Source organism: Lycorma delicatula, chromosome 8, assembly GCF_047948215.1.
Source record: "Lycorma delicatula isolate Av1 chromosome 8, ASM4794821v1, whole genome shotgun sequence".
NCBI lineage: Eukaryota > Metazoa > Arthropoda > Insecta > Hemiptera > Fulgoridae > Lycorma > Lycorma delicatula.
The window spans coordinates 131,134,896-131,158,031 of record NC_134462.1 but is presented as its reverse complement, the minus strand read 5'-3'; the positions used below and the strand labels follow the sequence as shown (position 1 = coordinate 131,158,031).

General features: G+C 29.8%; 1 protein-coding gene across 19 annotated transcripts in view; it reads left to right on the top strand.

The window, feature by feature from the left end:
• LOC142329377 (putative aarF domain-containing protein kinase 5) overlaps positions 1-23,136 on the top strand; it is a 314,333-nt gene that overhangs the window by 277,649 nt on the left and 13,548 nt on the right. For 18 of the 19 annotated variants that reach the window (XM_075373933.1, XM_075373932.1, XM_075373930.1 and 15 more), the window contains 5 exons: positions 6,261-6,419; positions 8,429-8,560; positions 15,364-15,529; positions 16,512-16,682; positions 19,685-19,916. In XM_075373933.1, the coding sequence (XP_075230048.1) occupies positions 6,261-6,419; positions 8,429-8,560; positions 15,364-15,529; positions 16,512-16,682; positions 19,685-19,916 (860 nt within the window). The remainder of the gene's footprint in view (positions 1-6,260; positions 6,420-8,428; positions 8,561-15,363; positions 15,530-16,511; positions 16,683-19,684; positions 19,917-23,136) is intronic. The other variant, XM_075373934.1, reaches the window with a different exon arrangement.

Genomic DNA, 23,136 nt, shown 5'->3' with positions numbered 1-23,136 from the left:
CACATTTTGGGACTAAAATAAATAATGAAGAGCCTAGGATAACAGGCCTGTTTTTTACCTTTTAACTCTTGGGTATTAGTAGTACTTTTAAAAAAAAATTTTAACTGTTACCATGTGTCCATTAAAAAGTGGTCACCAAATTGTAAGATTTTGAAAATCTCATTTTTGGGGCCCAAAAACCACATGTGGGACATGTGGAAAAAATCTGTACAGCAGTAAGTATTTTTTATATATTTTAAAACCGTATAAAAATTATTTTGTTACTCAAAGCGGTTGATGAGTAATGAAACCATCAAAACCGCTAAAAAAACTTCCCTCTAATTGTGAACAATATATGCAAAAAATTCACAGCATGTATTTTTTCCGATAATGTTGTAGGCCTGCTATACAAAATATTTTGATATGTCTATAATGAGATAGTTTATATTCTAGATAGTTTGTTACTTAAAGTATGACTCATATACAAAAACTCATGTTTAAACATGAAAGTGAATTGACATGCATAGACGTAAATGTTTGCGTAATCCTAAATGTAAACATTGTAGAAGGCTCACTTACTGTTTTGATTTCAATGTGATATGTTGTATTGTTGCTAGTGTTATTACTGTGATTAGGTAATGTACACTTATTTATAAAGTAATTTTATTAGCAGTGAACTTCTCTTTTATGTAATATCTTTTATCTTTAATTTTATTATTTAGAGAAATTTTTATTTTAGCTGTAGAGAAAGTAGGATAAGACAATGTGAGGTGCAATTGGTAGTTTTATAATTTTTACTAACTGTATTGTTATTGTAAGAAACCTTGAATTTTATAAAAACGGATTATGGAGTGTTCAGTTGGCATTCACACTGAAACAGTATGTTACAAATTGACTTATAATAATTCTTCAGTTTTGCATGATATTTTAGAGTTTACTGATCAGCAAATAATGTTGGTATCTTTAAGAAGTGGATGTACTGAAACAAAAGTATCTGTACTTTTCATAAAACTGAATATTTATATAAATATTTTCATACTAATGGGAAAAATTACTCTGACCCATTTAGCTGTCACACTAAACCGGTTAAGAAATCTCTTTGTGAAATATCTTTGACACTTTCAACAATCAATCCAAATTTAAAATTAATTCCAGGCAGAGCTTTGTGTAAAAAATGCTTAAACAAAATACAAAAACCAAAAGATGATGCAGAGAGTGAACTGGAATGTCAAGATATATTTGAGCCACAACAATGTGTTATAGTCAAGTCAGTGAATAAAGCTTGTTCAGTACTTGGCATTTCCCTTGTTAAGCTTCAGAAATTATCGAGCAGAGCAAAGGAACCAATTTTAAAAAATAAAGTTACAAAAATAGCCGAGTCAGTTACCAGTAAATTAAACAAACAATTCCTTTGATTTAAATATTTCTACAGAAGAAACTAGTTTAGTACCACTAAATTCTGCTGATTTAGGTAGGGAATGTGAAGAATTATCATTAAAATAAAGGCTAAAATCAAATGGTTACATCAGCCCAGGAAAAAATTAAAATTTTAAGTTTATTACCAAGCAACTGGAACATTCAAAAAATTGAAAATTAGTTTAGTATTAGTATTATTTAGCCTGTCAATCCAAACAATTAGTAAAAACAAGTGGAATTTTGCCAAAAATTGGCAAAAGGAAACCCAGTCACATAATTGATGAATATGTTATTAAATGTGTCCCAAGATTTTTATCAGAATGATGAGCACAGCCAAATGATACCAGGCAAGAAGGATTGTGTCTCTGTAAGATAAGCTGATGGGAAGAAAATTAATATTCAGAAAAGGCTTACCTTATGTAACTTAATAGAATTGTACACAGCCCTCAAAGAAAAACATAATTTAAAAATTGGTTTTTCAAAATTTGCTGATTTAAGATCTAAATTTTATGTTCTGGCTGGTGGGTCATCATCACACAGAGTGAGTACCACACTCTGTGTGTGTGTGTGTGTGTCACTTAACCAAAATGTAAAACCCATGTTATCTGCTCTCAAAATGAAATCTGATAATAAAATTCTCCTTTCAACCATGGTATGTGATATTGAAAATGAAACTTGCATGCTGCCACAGTGTGAAAAATGTCCAGGCGCTGAAGAAGTGCTCAGATTACTGTAAGAAAGCTGGAATGATTTTGATTTTGAAATTATTTTCAAACAGTGGTTTTCTGTTAACCGTTGTGAACTAACTATTCAAATTCTTCCATTTCAAGAGTACGTAAACTTTACTGAAAATTTAAATAATCTAAAAAGGCATCATTTTGTAGCAAAGAAACAAGCTAATTTCCTCAGCATTAAAAAGGAAAACTTGTTGGAGGGTGAATGCATTGTAATGGGAGACTTTCAGAATTTTCCTTTTGTGATACAGGATGAAGTCCAGTCATATCACTGGTCAAAAACTTATGCCACAGTACATTGATTTCTCATATATTTTAAAAAAAGAAGGAAAATTACAAAGCCAAAGCTACTCTGTGATTAGTGAGTACTTGAAGCACAATACTACATCGTTCTTCTGCTTCCAAAAGTAAGTTATAAATAAAGTAAAAACACTGTTACCACAAGTTAAACAATTTTTACATTTTTTTTATGGCTCCTCAGCGCAGTATAAAATCGAAAAAACTCATATATTTGTGCTACTATCAAGAAGATTTTGAAATCACAGCTGAATGGTATTTTCTGGCCTCATACCATGGAAAAGGACCATGTGATGGTACTGGTGGAACTGTAAAAAGGACTGTGACTAAAGCAAGCCCTCAACGGACAGTCGACAATCAAATTGGTTCACCTTCTGAAATGTACAATTATTGCAAAGGCAATGTTAAAAATATAACATTTATTTTCTGCTCTAATAAAGATGTACAAGAGACTGAAGAATACCTCAGTTCTCATTATCAGGTAATCACAACAGTCCCAGAAACAAGAACCTTTCACAGTTGTTGACTTGTTCCAACAAGTCAGAAATGTATTCTAAAAGTCCAAGCGACCTCTAAACATCAAACATTTATGTTAGTATCGGTACACAAGGACATTAGAGTTTCTGATTGCTTTGTTGGTTTACCAAAGCCAAAACGTAAAAATTATGTCTGCTGCGTATTAGATAATAAGTGTTGGTTAGGCGAAATCATTGAAGTCAAAATACATGAAAATGAAGAGGAATATCGAATACACTTTTTCCATCCGCAGGGTCCTGGTACTTCGTTCAAGAAATCATTGAGTGATAATCAAACATGGGTTCCGCTGGAAAATATTTTTAAGATTTTCACGCCTTCAGAGCTTTTTCTATCAACTACTCGAAGACATCACATTACAACAAAGATGAATGAGGACTTTAAGTTCTACTCAATAAAAAAATGGCAGGAGCACTAAGTTATATTAGTTAAGTTTGTTATCAAAAAGTGCAAGATTTCTTCATAACTTCAATTAGCAGGAATAAAATAAGGTAAAAGTGAATTGAAAACTTGTTAATATATTTGAATTGTTTATCATTTTGTAATTATTATTTATCATTCTGTAATTGACTATTAATTAATTAAAAATTTATTCATTCTAATGAGTTTAGTTGTAATTTTTATTATCTTAAAAGAAATACATAACATATTTTTGGATATGTTGTTCACAGTTAGAAGAAATTGTGTTTTTAGCGGTTTTGTTGGCTTCATTATTCGTCAACCCCTTTGAGTAACAAAATAAATTTTATGTGGTTTTCAAGTGCATAAAAAGTACTTAACTGCTGTAAACATTTCAGATTTTTGCCACCTGTCCCACAGATTTTGGTGCCCAAAAATGGGACATTTACAAAAACTTATAGTGGCCATTTTTTTTAATGAAGGGCACTCGGTAACAGTTCAATTTTTTTTTTATAAGTACTACTAATACCTAAGAGTTAAAAGGTAAAAACAGGCCTGTTGTCCTAAGTTCTTCATTATTTATTTTAGGGCCATAGTTTGAAAAAAAACAACAATTTGTAAACATAAATCAAGTAAACATTACAAGATTTAGTTATGTAACAGAATGAATTTTGAGTGCACTAAGGTGAAGTTCCATCTTTATTCTTTCCAAAAAGCCGTGTTTGACCCTAGTACAATGTAAAATAAGATTGCTACAGCTCATGAGGAAAATGGCCGTTTTTACCTGTTGGCAAGTTAGAAAATTACTCGAGAAATATTTTTTTAAAAATATAAAATTACAAATATGATCAAATTCAAAAATAGTTTTATTATAACTAATAAATAGTTTTATTAAATCAAAAATTAAAATGGAATTCCCCTAAAGTGATCAGAAGTAAAAAAATACTGAAGATAATTTTTTTTTTTAGAAATAGGTTGTAATTGTGGAAAAATTTGATAATGTTCATTCATATATATACCTCTACCAGAAAACATACAATGAAATGTATTGTACTGCTACTTGTAAAAGAATATTTATATTAGAAATTAGAAGAACCAAATTCTTTTAAGCTATGGATAAAAAGGTTTTCACAATTTTAAAAGCATAAAAAATTCATTTAGATAACTTACAAATTCAGTTGAGGTCTCATTTCATAGCAAAACACACCAAGTTTTGACTCACAAAGTTCATTAGTACCGAACTTGGCTACCAGTGTTGTTAAAAATGATACAGTTATTGGTGCAGAATGTACTTGCTGTGTGTTTTCATTTTACGATTTGCAGTCACCAGATGCAGTTCAATCTAATTTTCTTAGAGAGTATGGTAGAGATCCTCCTAGTAGGCATACAATTTACTTGTGGCACCAAACCTTTGTTTAGACATTTTGTTCTGTTAAACATAAAAAATCACCAGTATGCCCACGCATCCTTGAAGCTGCTGTGGAACAACTCGAAGAACGCTTTGCACGTAGTTCAAAGAAATCAACTCGACATGCATCACGTGAGACTGGCATTCCACAAACGACTGTTTGGCACATATTATGTAAATGATTGCTCTTGAAGCCATACAAACTAACCGTGGTTCAACACATTACAGATGACAATAAAGTTGCTCAGCTACAGTTTTGTGTGTAAATGATGGATAGAATTGCAGACAGCAATACATTTTTAGAGTATGTAATTTTTAGTGATGCATTTCATGTCGGTGGCAAGGTGTACACCCATACTGCTGAATATTGGGTAGTGAAAATTCTCATGAAACTTTGCAGCACATTCAATGATAATCCTAAGGTCAATGTATTTTGTGCCATAAGCAAACAGACTATGGCCTGTTTTCCAGGAGGCAACTGTAAACGCCTATTGTTTATCTTGACATGTTTCAAAATTTTCTTATTCCTCAGTTAGATGATGACCAAGATGGATGCCATTACTATCAGCAAGATGGGGTACCACCAGCTAGAAGTCAGAAATTTTCTTGATACTTGATTCCCAGGTTGGTGGATTGGTCACGAAGGTCTAATTGCTAGGTCACCTCTCTCAGATTTGACTTCGCTAAATTTTTTCTTGTGCGGTTACATTAAATATCGAGTTTATTTACTACCTTTGCCTGCTGATCTTGTTGAGCTAAAGCCTTGAATTAACGCTGCAGCTGCAGAGCTGTAACCCAACTTGGTTACAATCTGGAATGAAATTGACTTCGGGTGGGATGTATGTGGTATTACAACTGGAAGCTATATATCGAATCAAATTGAATGTTGGGTGGGAAAGTTGATGTGTTTTTCTATGAAATAAGACCCTCAACCGAATGTGTAAGTTATTTCAATAAATTTTTATGTGCTTTTAAAATTGTGAAATCCCAGTACTTTCAGGTACTAGTAACCCATATTTATGAGTGTGTAATACCTCAAATGGGATTTTTTTTTTTTTTTTGTCTTCAGTCATTTGACTGGTTTGATGCAGCTCTCCAAGATTCCGTGAAAATGCAGAGAGCCACATTTTCTTGGAAAAAAAAGCAGCTGTAGTTTTCCATTGCTTTCAGCTGCGCAGTACTCAGAGGACTGAGTGATGTTGATACGGCCGTTTAAGTCATTGTGACTCCCGCCCCTAACAACTACTGAAAGAGCTGCTGCCCTCTTTCAGGAATCATTCCTTAGTCTGGCTCTCAACAGATACCTCTCCGATATGGTTGCACCTTCGGTCCAGCTACTCTGTATCCCTGAGCACTCAAGCCCCCTCACCAACGGCAAGGTCTCATGATTCATAGAGGAGGCAAATGGGATTATGTATACAATATAAAAGACAAGCAGTCTGTTAATATTAGGTAGTTTAATTGAATTGCATGTTACTCTGATTGTTTTGCAGGTATTTAAAGCAAAAACAAGAGATGGTCAGGAAGTTGCTGTTAAAGCTCAATATATAGATCTTCAAGATAGATTTAATGGTGATGTCTTAACTCTCCAATTATTGCTGAAGTTTGCCGGTTGGCTATTCCCAAAATTTGATTTTGAGTGGGTGCTTAATGTAAGTGAAAATTGCAGCAGATTTAGTTTTAATTATAATCCTTTTTTTCAAAATCTAAAATCATAATATTGTGAATTTTCATTTTTGTTGTGAAATGAAAATTCACAATATTATGATTGTAATTAGTTGGTGGTAGTTATCCATAAACTTTTAAAAGTTAACATCTTTCTTCATCCATTTATGTACTTGTAAATGATTCAACTGGCCTGGTTTACAATACCCTTAATAAAGCAGAAACCTTTAAAGTTTCTGTTTCAGAAAGCCTTTTCACCTTTTTTAGAATATGTATCTTCTTAAAGTATTCATGAAAGAAAATTTTTTATGAATGAAATTTTTTGTTGTATCAATGTGATATCTCATTGCTAATTTCACTGGGTACACCTTAAATTCAAGTACACAACACATTACATTTCCTTCTAGTAATATAAAATTAAAAATAAATCATTACACTGTATAAAATAGGCTATTTCCAGCCTTTACATGGTTCTGAAATGCTGTTTAGAAATGGTAGAATTCTTTAGAAACAGATGAAACCCATCATAAATAATATATTCCATCAGATTGTTAAATAAAATTCATCTTGTGTTCTGCTATTAAGAGGACTTTGTAGTTATTTGTGTTCTGCTATTTCAAGTTACTCTGATGACAGTAGAATGAATACTCTATATTGCAGTGATATACTAAAATTTAATCATTTGAACATACTTAAATATGTTATTGATTATTATTATTATTATTGCACAAATCACACAATATGTGCAATTTATACATTTTTTAGTGGTATATCATATTGGAAAATTTGAATTGTTTTTGTATATATATTTTTTCATTTTAATATTTTCGTTTGAGTTTTGTTTTGAATTAAATTTTGTAGTCCATTATTGCTATTAATTTTTAATAAAATGCCTGGAAATAAATACCGGACACTACTATGTATAAGAATAATAGTAGATTACTTTTTATTAACATTTTAATAAAAAAATAACACAAAAACATTACAAATATGCACTGTAATAAGAAATATAAATTTCTTCCAATAATTTGAATATTTAAATAGAAAAACAAAAAGAAGTAAATAATGATTGCTGACGGTAACAAAATTAATTTTGTCGTATGGGAATTTGAAAAGGATGTCTATTTTAAAGCCAGTTATTCAAGTTCAACCCTTATATTTAAGTTGTGTGAGTTTTGGGAAGAAATAAATTCTAAAGCATCAATGAAAGGCTTAATACTTTAAAAAATCTGATGTACACACCACATGACTTCCATGTACATCTGTTAAATTACATGTACAAATTTTTCTAAAATGAAAAGTACATAAAATTTTATTTCATTAATAACTTCTGGTATTTTTACATATTTTTATTTTTAATTATTATTATTGAATTATTATCTATTGTAAAATGTTTTTTTATAATGAAGAGGTTATAATAATTATGAATAAATCAATGTATTTAAATTAAAAAACAAAAAAGTTTAAAATAAAGGAGATTAAGTCGGATTTGAACTGATTTGCCTTCCCCTTGTAAGATCCAAATATGTAATTTATTAAAATTTTATTTGGCTGTAACTCTTGAGCCAATGAAAATAAATACTACTTATGATATATCATTGAAAAGCTCTCAGTGATTACTGCAATGTATTACTGCAATTAACAATCCAAATTTTTGGATTTCAGGTATCCAAATGTTTTGGATTTTCAGTACAGATGTCACACTGAAACTAGTCAAAATGGATTCAGGGATGGTCAAAATGGATATTTTTGTTGAAATCTGAAAATCAAAATTTTTTGTGATCACAATACTTCCTTTACTTTGTACAAGGAATTAAAAATAACCCCACATAGTTAGTTTAATTTTGATTATTTATAAGATTTCTTAAAATTATTTTATTTTGTTTGTTTATTACATTTTTTTATGTAAAAAATTAAATTAAATTAATGTTTAAGAAAATTGTGAATAATGTTTAAAAATGTTTGTTTTTATTTATCTTTTTTTGTTTGGGTTTAGGAACTTAGAAGTACTCTAGAACAAGAGTTGGATTTTCTTAATGAAGCAAAAAATTCTGAGCGTTGTGCTAATGATTTAAAGCATTTCCCATTCGTTCATGTGCCTAAAGTTTATTGGGATTTATCTTCAAAGGTAAGTGTGTATGTGTGTGTGTTTCTTTTTGAAAAGTCAAATAATTCGTTAATATATTGGCCACTGTGCTAAACTAAATTTAATATTAACCAATCCACAAAAATACAGTAAACAGATAACTTAAACATAAATTAATACCAAAATTCTAATTTCATTGGATCCCACATCTTCAGTTGGTATTCAATTCTATAATTACATTAAAATGACTTGGTTTTTAACAATTTAGAAATTGCTGAAATTGTTCCTGTTTATAATCTTGAAGTTTGTTATGGACTAACACATAACTGCACTGGGCAGTACTCCGCTGTTTGTTCACAACAAACTTCAAAATTACATGCAGTAACAATTTCAGCAGTACTTGAGATTTGATCAAAGAATACATGGAATTTTAGTTTTTCTCAGAAATCTTTATTTATCCATCAATATTAATTTTGTCACCTTCAAAGTACTTCTTTTCAGATATAATATTGAACATTGGAGAAAATGTACTTCTGGACCACAATTTCTAATATGGTGTTTAGCTCTTTCAGCGATTCTATCTTTATTTCTTCAATATTGCCAAAATATTATCATTCACATTTCTTTTCAGCTTGGGGAATAGGAAGAAATCACAGGGAGTCATGTCCGGCAAATAAAGAGACAGGCATCATAATGGTGTTGTTTTTTGCCAAAAATTCACAAACAAGCAATGTAGTGCGAGCAGGTGCATTATTGTGGTGCACTTGCCGTGATTGTTTTGCCACAAATCTGGTCATTTCCTTCAGAAGGCTTCTCATAAACAGCATACATCTTCCAGGTAGTAATTTTTATTTCCTTTCTGATAGTGATTTGGCAATTGTTCATTATCATTTTCTTTACTTTTTCAACATTGTCATCAGTTGATGAGCTGGTATGTCCAGGGCACTCATAATATTTAACGTCTTCATGGGCCACTTGTAAACATTTTCTTAATTCATAGAAGAACTGTTAAAAGCAATTTTCAACATTTCCAATGCAGTCCTGCGCTTTATTCTTTTCTTAAAGTAAAAATTTAATGGAAATTCTTTGTTCCATTTTTTCCACAAGTTAAAACTCACCGGCCATACCAAAACATGTGTAACCATTACAACAGCCAACAATAAACTAAGCATCCAATATGGTTACCAATGTAAACATACGTTAGGAACAAGTATATCAACATAAAAAAAAAATTTGTGACAGACTTATACAGCCTGGGAAATTTAAAAATTCCATGTATTTTTTTTAATCAAACCTTGTGTATTTATATATGAATAATTATGAACAGATAGTATAGAAAAAGTATATAGAAAAAGTTTCAATAATCTTTTCCTTAACTGCATTATTCCATTTTTTCTAATAAAATAGATCATTACATGTGATAAACCACATTGCTCAGTATTACAAAACCATTTAACATGTAGTCCTAATTAAATAAAATCAGACATTTTATTCATTATGCTTTTCTCTCAATACAATCTGTTCATAATTTTTATTTACCTAAAACAATGTTCATAATATTTAGTTACTCACAAAATATACTATCTGTTCATAATTATTCATATAAAAAATACACAAGGTTTGATTAAAAAAAATACATGGAATTTTTAAATTTCCCAGGCTGTATAAGTTACATCTCAGTAGTTTAGGCTGACTCATTCTGTTACTTTCACATGCAAGCACAGTTATTGTTTAATGCATATAATTATGTACTGTAAACTGTCACTTATGTATGTGTCATGGCATGCTGATGATCAGTAATTAAAAATTTTATTGAGTCTATTATTGGTGTTTCTATATCATTTGTAATGCTTCACATCATTATTCAGTTAAGTGAAAGAAAGTTTTTCAATCTGTGTTATCCTGTTACTCCATACAGTATGATACAGTTTTATAGTTAATTTTTATAACATTTATTTTCATTAATCCATTTCCGTCCAAATATGAAATCAAGTGTCATTGGGTCTCCAATTTTTTGATCACTTATTTCCCTGTCAGCTATTAATTAAATTTATGGTTGGTTTATGTATATGATAAAATTGCTTATATCAATAACATTAACTTTTTTTACAAAAATCTTCATTTAATCAAAAAATAGTACTACAACATGTTAATTATGATAATTTTGGAAAATTATTATGGTAAATTTGGAAAAATTAAAGTCATTTGACAGATTTCACAATGACTGAAAAAACAGCATGAATGTTAGGAGTAGGCCTACCTTGGGACTGCACCGGGTTGGTCTAGTGGTGAACTTGTCATCGCAGATCAGCTGATTTCAAAGTCAAGGATTCTAAGGTTCAAATCCTGGTAGAGATAATTACTTTTATATGTTTTATACAGATTTGAATACTAGATCATGGATACCAATCTTCTTTTGGTGGACGGGTTTCGATTAACTTCACATCTCAGGAATGGTTGACCTGAGACTGTACAAGACTACACTTCATTTACATTCATGCACATCATCCTCATTCATCCTCTGAAGTAATACCGTATGGTGGTTCGGGAGGCTAAACAGAAAAAGAAAGGCTTACCTGGAGTTCACCTACTTCATCATCACTACCTTCATTTTCACTACAATTGTCCAAAATAGCATTTTCTTGATGACTGTCTTCAAAATTATAATCAGGATCTTCATTACTATTATCATTGAACTCATTTTCAATGTTAGAATCAATTGAAAACCTACTAGAATGACTGGTAGGTGCCATGTTGACTCGCGGAATACACAACCTCACATCAAGAGTGTAATTAAGTGTAAAACAATCTATTTTCGATTCTGTCAATATTGAATGTCTATAATACATGGGTTTTATGATCTTGCAAACAGATCAGTTCATTTTTGAATCTGTGCGTAGCGGCGGTTAGTTTAAAAATGTCGAGCCATACTCAACAAAGGAATGTTACATGTAAATTTTATTGTCAAGTTTTACTCTACAAAGGAGCAGTACTGGTAAATTACAGTGCTGAACTGTATTTGACAAAAGAGTTCAGAGGGTTAATTTTTAATTTACCCTGTGTTTTTGTGCCATTCGGGTTTTAACAATGAGTGATTCTGTTGTGAAACATAAACCGGGAAAATCCTTAAGTAGTTCCAAAAAAAAAAGAAATAATCAGCAACGTGTATATAACCTTAAAACAAGATAATCCTAAAACTGCAGTCAGAGACATTGTCTGGAAAGCAAGTAGTGCAATAGGTGTTAGCAAAAGAACAATTTTTAATATAATAAAGAAACACAAAACATTAAATTAAGTAAACATGTTAGCCGTAAAAAAACTCAAATGCATGTGAAAACGATTGAAAAATTGGATGATTTTACTAAAACCACTATTAGAAAAAGAGTTCATTCAGTTTATTTCAATAACAAGCTTCCTATCTTGAACAAATTATTAAATGCCATGAATACTGATTCTGAACTGTCAAATATTTCTAGAAGTACATTACATCATGTTTTAAAATCAATGCATTTTCGTTTCCAGAAAAAATAATTCTTTAATAATTGAACATGAAGATATTATTTCTTGGTATAGGGAATATTTAAGAGAAATTAAGCGATTTTGCGAAGGCAGTTTATTATCTAGATGAAACTTAGGTTAATGTGAGACATGTATGCGTGGATAAAAAAATAAACTTTACAAAAGACGCTTTTATGAAAGTTTTTCACAACTGAAGTGAAAACTCCGGCTAGAAAAGGTAAATGATTAATATTAATGCACGTAGGAAGTGAAAATGGGTTTTTGAACAGTGGTTTATGGTTATTTGAATCCAGATCTTCCTAAGAGTATCACAGTGAAATGAATAGTGATAATTTTATGCAGTGGTTTAAAAAAAATTGTTAACATTGTTGTTAAATGATCTTTCACAGTAATGGATAATGCACTGTACCATTGCCTGAAAACTAAAAAAAATTCCAAACTGTTCCACCTTAAAATTGGAAATTTCATAAGGGTTAAAATAGAAAAAGATTATGCATACCAAAGACTTGTCAAAAGTAGAACTTATAAGATTAGTAAAATCAGTTAAACAAAAATATTTTCATTATAAAGTAGATGAAATATCAAAACAAAAAAATTGTGTTGCGTTGCGTCTTCCTCCATACCATTACAATTTTCACCTGATTAAATTGAAAAGGGGACAAGTCAAAGGTTACATTGGGAGTAATAGCACAACATTTAAGTGAAGTAAAAAATTTATTGATAAAAGGTGTTAATAGAGAAGATGCTAATGTTTGGAAAAATTGTCTTCAACATGTCAAAGAAGAAAAAAGCACCGGAAGCCAACTGTTTGTGTGAAAATATTATTGAAGGTATTGTGATAAATTTGTGACAACAGTTCAACAGACAACAGCTTATTGGGTTTTGAAGAAATACATTGAGGTAGCAAATACTTTTTTCTGTTGTACTTGTTGAAATTTTAATATAGCGGTAATGTAGTTTTTTAAATTCTTATTTTTAAGATAAATATATCATTTTATCAAATTTTCTTATTTTCATATTACAAGTTAGTAGATTTCACGAGAAAGCTACCTATTGTGATGGGTACCACGGTTCGACTTCCAGAAAATTTTGATATATCTTCATGCTTCATATCCCTGAGATCCCAAAACCACCATCAGTTCAAAAGTTTATATATACATTTATATATATCAAAGACCAAAGTATAAAAAGTTTACCACCAAGAGTACAGAATTCAAAAATGCATCTTACCTTCTGCTTGTTATATAAAAGAGCTTTCAAAGGTTTCCCTCAGCATCAGTTAATAAAACATATTCTTTTTAAAAATCACACATTAAAAATTTAAAACTTAAAATTGTAAACATATAAAAATATGTAGTTATAAAAGTTAAAAAGATTAAAAGTTTTTATTATATGTCTATAAATATATTTTGCTTTCTTGTAAACATGATAACTCCGTAATTTTGCACCAGTCACTTTCAAATTGATATATAAAATATAACAATCCAAAATTTCAGTCAAGTTCATTAATGGGTAAAATCAGACCATGGGGGTGGAAATGGGGGGAGGTCTTTTTCGAAAAATATCACTATAATTTTCTTATTAAGTAAAATATTTATTCGTTTAAAGTTCCTACTATCTTTGGATAAGGGCCTAAAACTTATATAAGTAAAGTTTTTTGATATCGCCAACCATTGGCTCAGGAGTGGAAAAAATGGGGTTTCGAAGATAAAAAACTTCATACCTCCCTTAGTAGGCACTGTATCAAATCGGTTTAAAGCGGTCCTTAGTCCTGTAAACATTACCTAAAAATTTTGTTGGAAACAATTTTTGATATGACCAACCCTTTAGGTAAGGATGACCAAAATATTGCTGGAATTGTAAGAAGATGGAGCTTGTATGCAGAACATGTGAAACTTTTTTCACATGCAACCATTGTTATATTGAGTAAATTTTAAGTTTTTTTTAACTTTAATGTGGAAATCTTTTTTATCCCGTACTTAGCACTAGTGAAATCTATCTCCACCTTCTGGCGTGCGGAAAGAGATTTTTTTTTACTTCATTTTTATATTAAAAGTAAAGAGATGTGTTTTTTTCTCAGTTGGACCTAAATTAGATTAAATTAGAATCATCATACTGTTTTGGTTTGCTGCTTGCTTTCATGAAACAAATTATAGTTAATAACAAACCTAACAATTCATGTATGTAAATTGCTTATTAATTTAATATTTATAAGTTCTCGAAAACTTGACTACAATGCAAACAATTTATATACACACAGAATAGATTATTGTTTAAGGTCAATAATCTTGACTCATATTTATCCTAAATTTACAGTTATTCATTAAAAAGAAGTCTGTGGACACATCCAATTTTTAGAGTAAAATATTGCTTACTCGTCTGATAGACGTGAACCATTCCAAGGATGTCATAAATAAATGTAAAGAAAAAAGAACAAATTGTTAAATATTGCTAATTCTATTAATTTCTTCTTAATGTAATGTTACTAATATAGCACTAGGGGGCTGTGCCTTTTTGCCGCTTCACAGCCAGCATTTAAGCATTTTTTTACAATGTCATAATATAGGGAGAACCAATATTCATATATATTTTGATTCAGAGTTACAGAAAAATTTTGGGTGAGACCTCATTAGGTGTGACTTGATTATCCAAGTGTTTTAAGCCATTGCCCGTTCCAGTAGATCTATTAGGTCTTGAATTATTGTAGATTTTGCGTTTCCAGCATTTTTCTTACCATTTTATAATATAGGGAGGATTAAGTATTTTATGCTGCTGTTCTTACGAAGATTTTATCATGGTTTCTCCTGATGCATCCAAGCAAATGCTGGAGCAGTTCCTTTCATTTTATATCGGTCTAAATAATTTTTATTAAATAATAAAAACATTACAATACCAAAGAAAACAAAATGAAGCAAAATAATGACAAAAAATTCAACTAACGACTGTATAATAAATTGTATTGTGTACTATTAACAGTAAAATTATTTACATTAACATTTATTCTATAGTTATTTATTTTTAGAAAATTTCAAAAAAAATCTTTTGTTTACAATAGTGTTTTTTTTTAACAAAACGTAAAAAAAATAATTATAGTAAATGTTAATGTAAACAACATACTGTTTATAATATACAATACAATTTAGCGTACTAATGTGTTTGCTAATTTGTTGCATTTTGCCAAGAAGTGCTTCATTCAAAATAAAAATGTGAGCATATTTAGTAAACAAACCAATGTTTGCACCGTGTTTCTTGCTATAAGGGATAATTAAAGTCTCCTTATATGCTAAACTATTTTAAAGCAAATGAAATAACTTTTTTTGTTACAGAGAATTCTAACAACAGAATTTGTAAATGGAATTAAAATAAATGACAAAGATGAATTATTGAAAAATGGATTTTCACTTGCTGATATTGATTTAAAATTATTTCGTACGTTTGCTGAACAAATATTTCATACTGGTTTTGTTCATGCTGATCCTCATGCAGGAAATGGTTAGTAATAATTTAATATACATATTTCAGATATGTTATGGGTAATTAGATTAAATTTATAGCTGCAGTTTTATGAATGTGTGTGTGTGTATATGTGTGTACACACATGCATGTGTAAATAAACCACCTAGTATATTATCTTAATATTCCATACTAGGTGGTTTATTTAATAGAATTTACAATAGAAATGAAACTAGTAAATCTGTTAATTATCGTGTAACTGTTAAAATTACATGTAACTCCCTATCTAAATAATTACTTTGCTTAACCATAAACCTGAAGAATCTTGCAAAACTTTCTAATTAAACTGTATAACTGCAAATAACCACTTATTTTTTATAACATCTTTTAAAAAAGTTGTGTTAGAACACTGAAATTGTACTTTTAAGAAAAAAAGTTGAAAGAAATTGTACTTTTATATCTAATTTACCATAATTCCTAAAGATTTTCTTTTAATAAGTTGATCTATAACAGTAGTCCCTAAAAAGAATAAGGTTTAATATGATTTTAACAAAAAATTTTTTCCATGTAGTTATATGTAAGATGTAACTTTTGAAATGTCATAACAGATTCTGCAGCCTACATGATTAAAAACAATACCTGAGTGAAGCTAAGTTAATAATCTTGTAAGTTGTAAGTTTATAATAATATTGCATCACAGTTGGATTCCTGTATTTAGATCAGTTATGTCCAACTCAAAATTGTTACCGGTATGTTACCAGGAATGTGATGTGAGCTGTGCGTCACATAGACAAGATGGATAAATGGTTGGCCACCTGTTATAAGTAAATTGTTTAACCTTCTCCCATCACAATGATCCATGCTTGATTAGCGCTCCGCGAAAATATGTTGGTATCTGATTGCCTCCCTTCATAGTCATAGATGATGTTCTTTAAGAATTTTAAAGTAGTTAGGAGACAGAAAATAATTATTTGGTTTTTTTTTTTAATGAATTGTATATTTTTACTTTTATGTTTTGCAGTTCTGGTTCGTAAAGATAAATATAATAAGGCACAGCTTATAATACTTGATCATGGTCTTTATGAAACTGTTCCTGCTAATGTACGTAAATCTTTATGTTCCCTTTGGAAGTCAATTATATTGAACAATCATTGCGATATGAAGAAGTATTCTTTAGAACTTGGAGTAGCCGGTAAGTATTCTTTTTTGTCATCTTTCTGCGTAATATACTTTAAATATTATTATATATAAAATGTATGAAGCATATTTATTAATTGAATTTTTTTAACAGTGAGAAATATTTTCTATACTTTTTTTAATTCATAATTTTTTAATGTTTTAGTCAGGTTATTCTCTGATTGCCAAACATACAATTTCATATTAACAGTGAATGATTTTGAATGGTCAGTTTTGCTAGGCACTGGAAAATTTGTGACTGTCCTTTCTTGATAATTATTGAACTTAATAAGTGTAGAACTGTAAGCATACTTATTTAATATTTTGATGTAGGCTTTTTCTTAGTTCTCTTATTTTAATTCCATTATTTAGTAGTAAATTTTTCTGTTCGTTTGTGATTGTTAGATTGCTAGTTGAAAATAAATTTGGGAAAAATTTTCCATATTCTTTACGTTTATTTAAAGTTATTGAAAGAATAATGTATCAAAACAATTTGAATATGTACTTTAGTATAGAATAATATCAGTAGATAATAAAACATGTAAGCCATGTTTTAGCATCACTAAGTCTATTACTTTCATAGCAGTGTTGTTCCTGCCGTAATAAAGTCATGCTGTTGAAAAAAACTTGATTTTTCTTTCTTAATTTTAACATGTTATTTTTTCCCCCCTTTATATGTTTCTTCTTATCTGCTTCTACGTAAAAAAAAATATGTTTATAGGATTATTTAAAGTTTATTATAAAGTATTATAAAGTTATTTAAGTATATAGGAGTACTTAAAGAATTGCTTATTTACTTAAGCTTGTGAAAACAAAGATTGGTTGAATCTGTTTAAGTGATTATATCGTGAATGAAATTTGTTACTATTTGTTAGTGGACTCTAATTCAGTCTGGTGGCAAAGTTTACTTCATGTAGATATTTTGGAGTGTTTTAATTGTTATTTTATTGAAAAATATTTGGTTTACTATTAAAGTACATTTTATATTTCAGATCAGTTTATTGTTGATCTTTATACATCCATTGCACTAGGATTGAAAGTTTGCCTTTTAAATTATATTGGTAGAATTGGGAATTAAAATTTGAACTAGGGAAAAAATGGATTTGTATAGGGATAATAAAAATTATAATTTCAGATTATGTGATAGTAATTGTGATGTAATATGTTGTTAATATTTTGAATAATTGCTGCAAATAGATGAGATACAATGCAGTTTATCAATTTTTACTTTCCTGTCTAGATAGCACTGCAGCTCAAGAAGGGAAAGTAATGTAATCGGTTCGATGTGAGCATATGTGGTTTTCCCCAGAGCTTGATTTTTTAAGACCTAAGGAACCTAAAAAAAACCATCTGGAAATTTTCCAGATGTTAAACCAGATGTATGTACGTGTGTTGGCATGTAAATCACTTTATATTTTACTGGCCCAGTTTTGATTAAACTTTGTCGGATTGCTTCTATATATGGGGCATTGATGACATTAAATTTTTAACTTAAAAAGTCAAGGGGATGAGGCTGTAGAGCAAGGTCACCCTCCGTATCTTGAGATTTTTCCTAATTAAGGTCATATATTTTTAGGTATATTTGTGTAATGATTAAAATATAACAATATTTGAAAAAAAAATTTTGAAAATCACACTCATTCCAAAAAAAAGGCTCTAAACTTTGAAGCTTTGTTGTGATCGATCAGTATGATGGATGTTTCAATGTGGTTTCTTTTATTGTCATCTAATTACACATATAAATTAATCTTTACTAATTTGAGAGCCTCACACCTTACAAAGCAGCTGGACCCAACCAAAAGCCATGCATTTTTCTTCTTTCCCATTTTTATTGTTATCAAAACTGCTTTAAAAAAATATTTTTTATAAAATTGAACTTTGACTCCCGTTTTGGGGCTCGCACAAAAAATAACAAACATAGTCGTGTGTGGTATCAGTTTATACATTTTCAAGGGCACTAAAAACAATTTTAATATTTAAAGTTGTTGAAATAGAAGCTTTTTTCAATATGTCATTAATGCGTTAATTATATTTTATTTATAAGTAGTGGTGTGATGGGAAAGTCCTACAACTTTATTGTCAGTTTTTTCAATTATCCACGTACATACTATAATATTGTCTATTAATAAAAGCTACATTGTTTTGCCTTGCTTATACTCTGCCAGATAAAATTTAAACACAACTGACTGATAGATGTTCTGGAATTGTATGTGAACTCCATATACATGCTTGTGAACACTACACATACACATACATGTGCATTGTAGAGTTATTTGTGTTACATATTCTGTTTTTTTAATTTATTGATTTTTCTAGAATGTGAAATGTTTTTCAAGTTATTTTTGACGAGGTATGCCAGTGTTTTTGAATTGTATGGATTGAAGCTGTATATATATCATGAAAACTTTATTACATATGGAATGTTGATATAAGTGGCTTTGTTTAAATGTATATTTTGTTTTGTGCTTAGTTATTTTATCAGAACTTATCCTTTATGAAAGTAATTGTGAACGTAGCATTCACAACGTTCTCGCAAAGTTCTTTTATCATGTAGTCTGCTTCTATCCATCTTAACATTTTTAGTGTTGTTTATATATTAACTTAAATGTGTATTCTGCTTCTGTTTCCTCATTCATATATGTGAATGTAACTTTTTTTTAAGGTGAGATTTTATTAATTATTTTTTTGTAAATTTGTTACAGATTTTTACTATTATTGATATTTATCTTATTTCAGATTAAATAAACATTTTTAGAGATTTATTTGTATAATTCCGCTTTTTTAGTAACTTTTTTTTTGATAAAAAATTTCTTTTTTTACAATTTTTATTTATTAAATTGATATTTTTTTATAAGTATTATTGTCTTTATGGTTTCATTAAAAATATCTTTTGAACTTTTTAAATGAAATAGTATTTTTTTACTATATTAATTTTTGTTTGTGAAATAAAAAAGAAAAATTTCCACTGTTAGAGGGAAATCATACACTTCGGTAATTGGGGAAATGGATGTTTTCCAGAATCTGATTATCGTCTGTTTTGCATTGCACTCGTTCAGCGATACATTCCTGATCCTAAACAGAAAGGCCCTGATGCATTCAAGCTGTTTTTCGCCAAAAGAGGTCCTGCTCGTGCTATGCAGGCACTTCCAAAAAAAGAAAAAGAAATGTTACATCAGAATATGGTGGATATTCATGAAAGGATGTTAGTGGTTTTCAGAGCAATACCAAGCAAACTAATGCTTGTAACTAGGTACTATTGAAATTTATTTGTTTTTAAAGCTCTATGTAATAATACAACATTAATTTATAATATTTTTATTATACAAATTTTTTATTTAATATCCTATTATAATTAATTTTAACAGCCCTATTATATTTCGTAATGTAGCAAAAGAAATATAATGATTATCATAGATTAGGTAGAATTTTGTTTCCTTTGTTCATCCTCATTTTTACAGTCTCCAGTCATTTATTCCAGTAGCTCTATTGTTTGTGATATTAACATACTCTAGTTATTGGGTTTGAATTTTTTTTAATGTTTCATTTCATTCATTTAATTTTCCTTTGTGTCAGATTAGCATGGATGGTCGGTTAAGTGCTTGTCCTCCCTTGTGGAAAATTATTAGTTTAAGGCCAGGCTGAATAAGCTCTATTTTAAAGCTAAATGGTTCCTTGATATTGCTCCCTCCTTGGTCACTATTCTGTTATATGGTTCTAATCTATAATACATCCTTGCCTGGTGTTCTATGGATGTAATAACCTACAAGTATACTCATTAAAAGAAATTTGCCTGCAGCATTATATATCTGATGACTAGAGGATATCTAATGGATTAAGTCAGTGTAATTTTCCTAATTAATAAATGATGGTTCTTTATCTTTTATTGTAACATTAAAGAAGTACATGACTATTTATAGTTAATGTACTTCATGTATTATCAAACATAATTTTATACTCTCCACAAAAAAAGTATTTCTGTTTTTGGCTTTAAAATAGTACCAGTTCACTGGGACAAAATTGATGAAAACCTGGATAAATCAGAGACTGTCAGAAGAACATTTTAACAATATGGAAGTAGAAAAAGTATATTAAAAACAGAAATGTTATGTAAGTTTGTTTAGTTATATAAATATTGAGTGTTGTAAATGCAGTACACAAATCCTTTATCTATAGTTATAGTATTATGGGTTTAATTTATCCATGATTTACTATAGTTCTAAAGTAATGGGTAATGAAGTATTCAAAATGTTTATTCTTGTAATGCCTAATATTATACTTATATGTAGGACAGGTTAGTGAAAAAGATCACTTGTGAATATGCAGACTATTGTAGACGTTCTTATCAATAGATGTAATTTGGGATAAAAATGTACAATTTGTTTCTGTATAGCATTTAAAAACTTTTTATTTGATTTAATGATATAAAGATATGATGTAATAACCATGGAAATCATGTTTTACAATGTGTGATCAAAACTACTTTCTTATTTTTGTAAACAGTGAAGTACAGTGAAATATTATGTACATATTTGTTTGCTTATTCATTTCCATTATTTCTACCATGTGTTGTTTGTATTTTTTCCATGACTGATTATTTTTTCAACTTGTTGATTAGGCACTTGTTCTATTTCCAAATAAAAATAAAAAAACAAGAGGCAGTGGATTTGTGCAAAGTTATTCTAAAAATTAGCTAGTCGTTCAGATAAATCTGTAGCAAGTTATATTGACTTTATTAATAAAGAATTATTTTGTGTGGGCATTCATTATTGTTACTAACATGTTAGGAATGATTATGGAAATGACAAGAATAGTGAACATTCTGGTAGTTCTACAATGAAAAAATTGAAGAAATGCAGGTTAATCAAAAGAACAGTATTATTAGGAGATAGCTTGTTGAAGTATTAAAAACATTGTTATAGACTTATAAAGTAGTTGTATCTTCCACTGCAATTACTGTATCTTACATTGAATTACTGAAAACTAATAACAATGTATAAGTCTCTGAAATGACCATAATAATGCTGGCTGTTTCGAAAATGATTTTGTTGCAAGAAGTAAATGCATTGTGTGTCACCACATTGCGTATTAATTACCTAAAAATATCATCTAATCTACTTCTTCAGACACTAAATTAACTCCTTAAAGGTTCTTTTTTTTAATAGAAAACCTTGTTATTATGCCCATAAATTTTCACCAAAACCTTTGTCATTATGCCCTTTTTCAAATATTTATGTTCTTTGTGTTTAATTAGAAGGAATTGATATATTTTAAGATGTTATTTAGATACTTTTACTATCTTAAATGTAAAAATAAAATATATGTACTACTTACTCAACATGATGATGAGGACTGAAGGTTTATTAAAATAGTTTATACAACACATTTTACTACTAACACATTAGATTAGATAACACTCAAAAGTTTCTTTATAAGTCTACCACTAATAATAAATAAAAGTTTATTTTTATAGTACACAAGATAATAATGAAAGTTAGGTTATAACAAACAATAACACTACTATTATTTTGTGTTGCAATCACTCCACTAATCCGAACACCAATAAGTAAAGAAGTGAAAATATATTAAATAGTTGTTCCAACATAAAAAAAAAAAACATAAATATACTTTTATTAAACATAAATTTTTCCCTTGGGTAAACTACTGATGTCAGTTGAACATAGCAACCGCATCAAGGAACTTCCACATGGTCCGACAATGCGGTTCTCCACATTGACTCACTGTTTGTGAGTGGCCAATTTTCCCCATGACCGTTAAGTTCCAGGTTGGCCCAGTCTCTGGCCCCCTCCCAAGAGCAGGGCAGTCAATCATCAGATGTTCAGTTGACTGGACCTCCGTGCAGACGCACAACTTATTATCAGCTGCAAGGTGGAACTGAAACAGATATTGGTTTAAATTAACATGGTTGGTGAGCACCCGGGCACCCGATGCCCTTAAAAACAAGCTCGAGGCATACCATCCCCCTAGAGCCTGTATAAATTTATACAAGGATCTTCCCTTCGTTATGGTGTCCCAATCCAGCTGCCATGCTTCCATGAGGCTCTGCAGCCTCTTCCACAGGCGGGAGATGGGCAACTGAACAAAATTTAGATCCGGTGCATTGTGATCACCGTTCTGCTCTGGTATACTGGCCTGGCTCGAAACCGTATCCCAAATACCTCAGCCTTCCAACCTCCACATGGCTACCTGAACATTCACCACTAAATCGATTGGGAGAGCCTTTCCCAATACAGTGGTAGCCTCGTAGGAGGTTGTTTTAAAAACACCAGTGCTTACCATTAAGGCTGTGCACTGGGCACTCCTTAAATGTAAATAAACATAATCCTTAAACATAAATAAGTAATAAAAACAAGCTAAAAAATGAAATGGACACTTGCATCAATAAATGAACTTCAATAAAAATGTAAACAAGTATCGTAGGCGCTAGGCATAGGCTGGAAACAGCTAAGAGC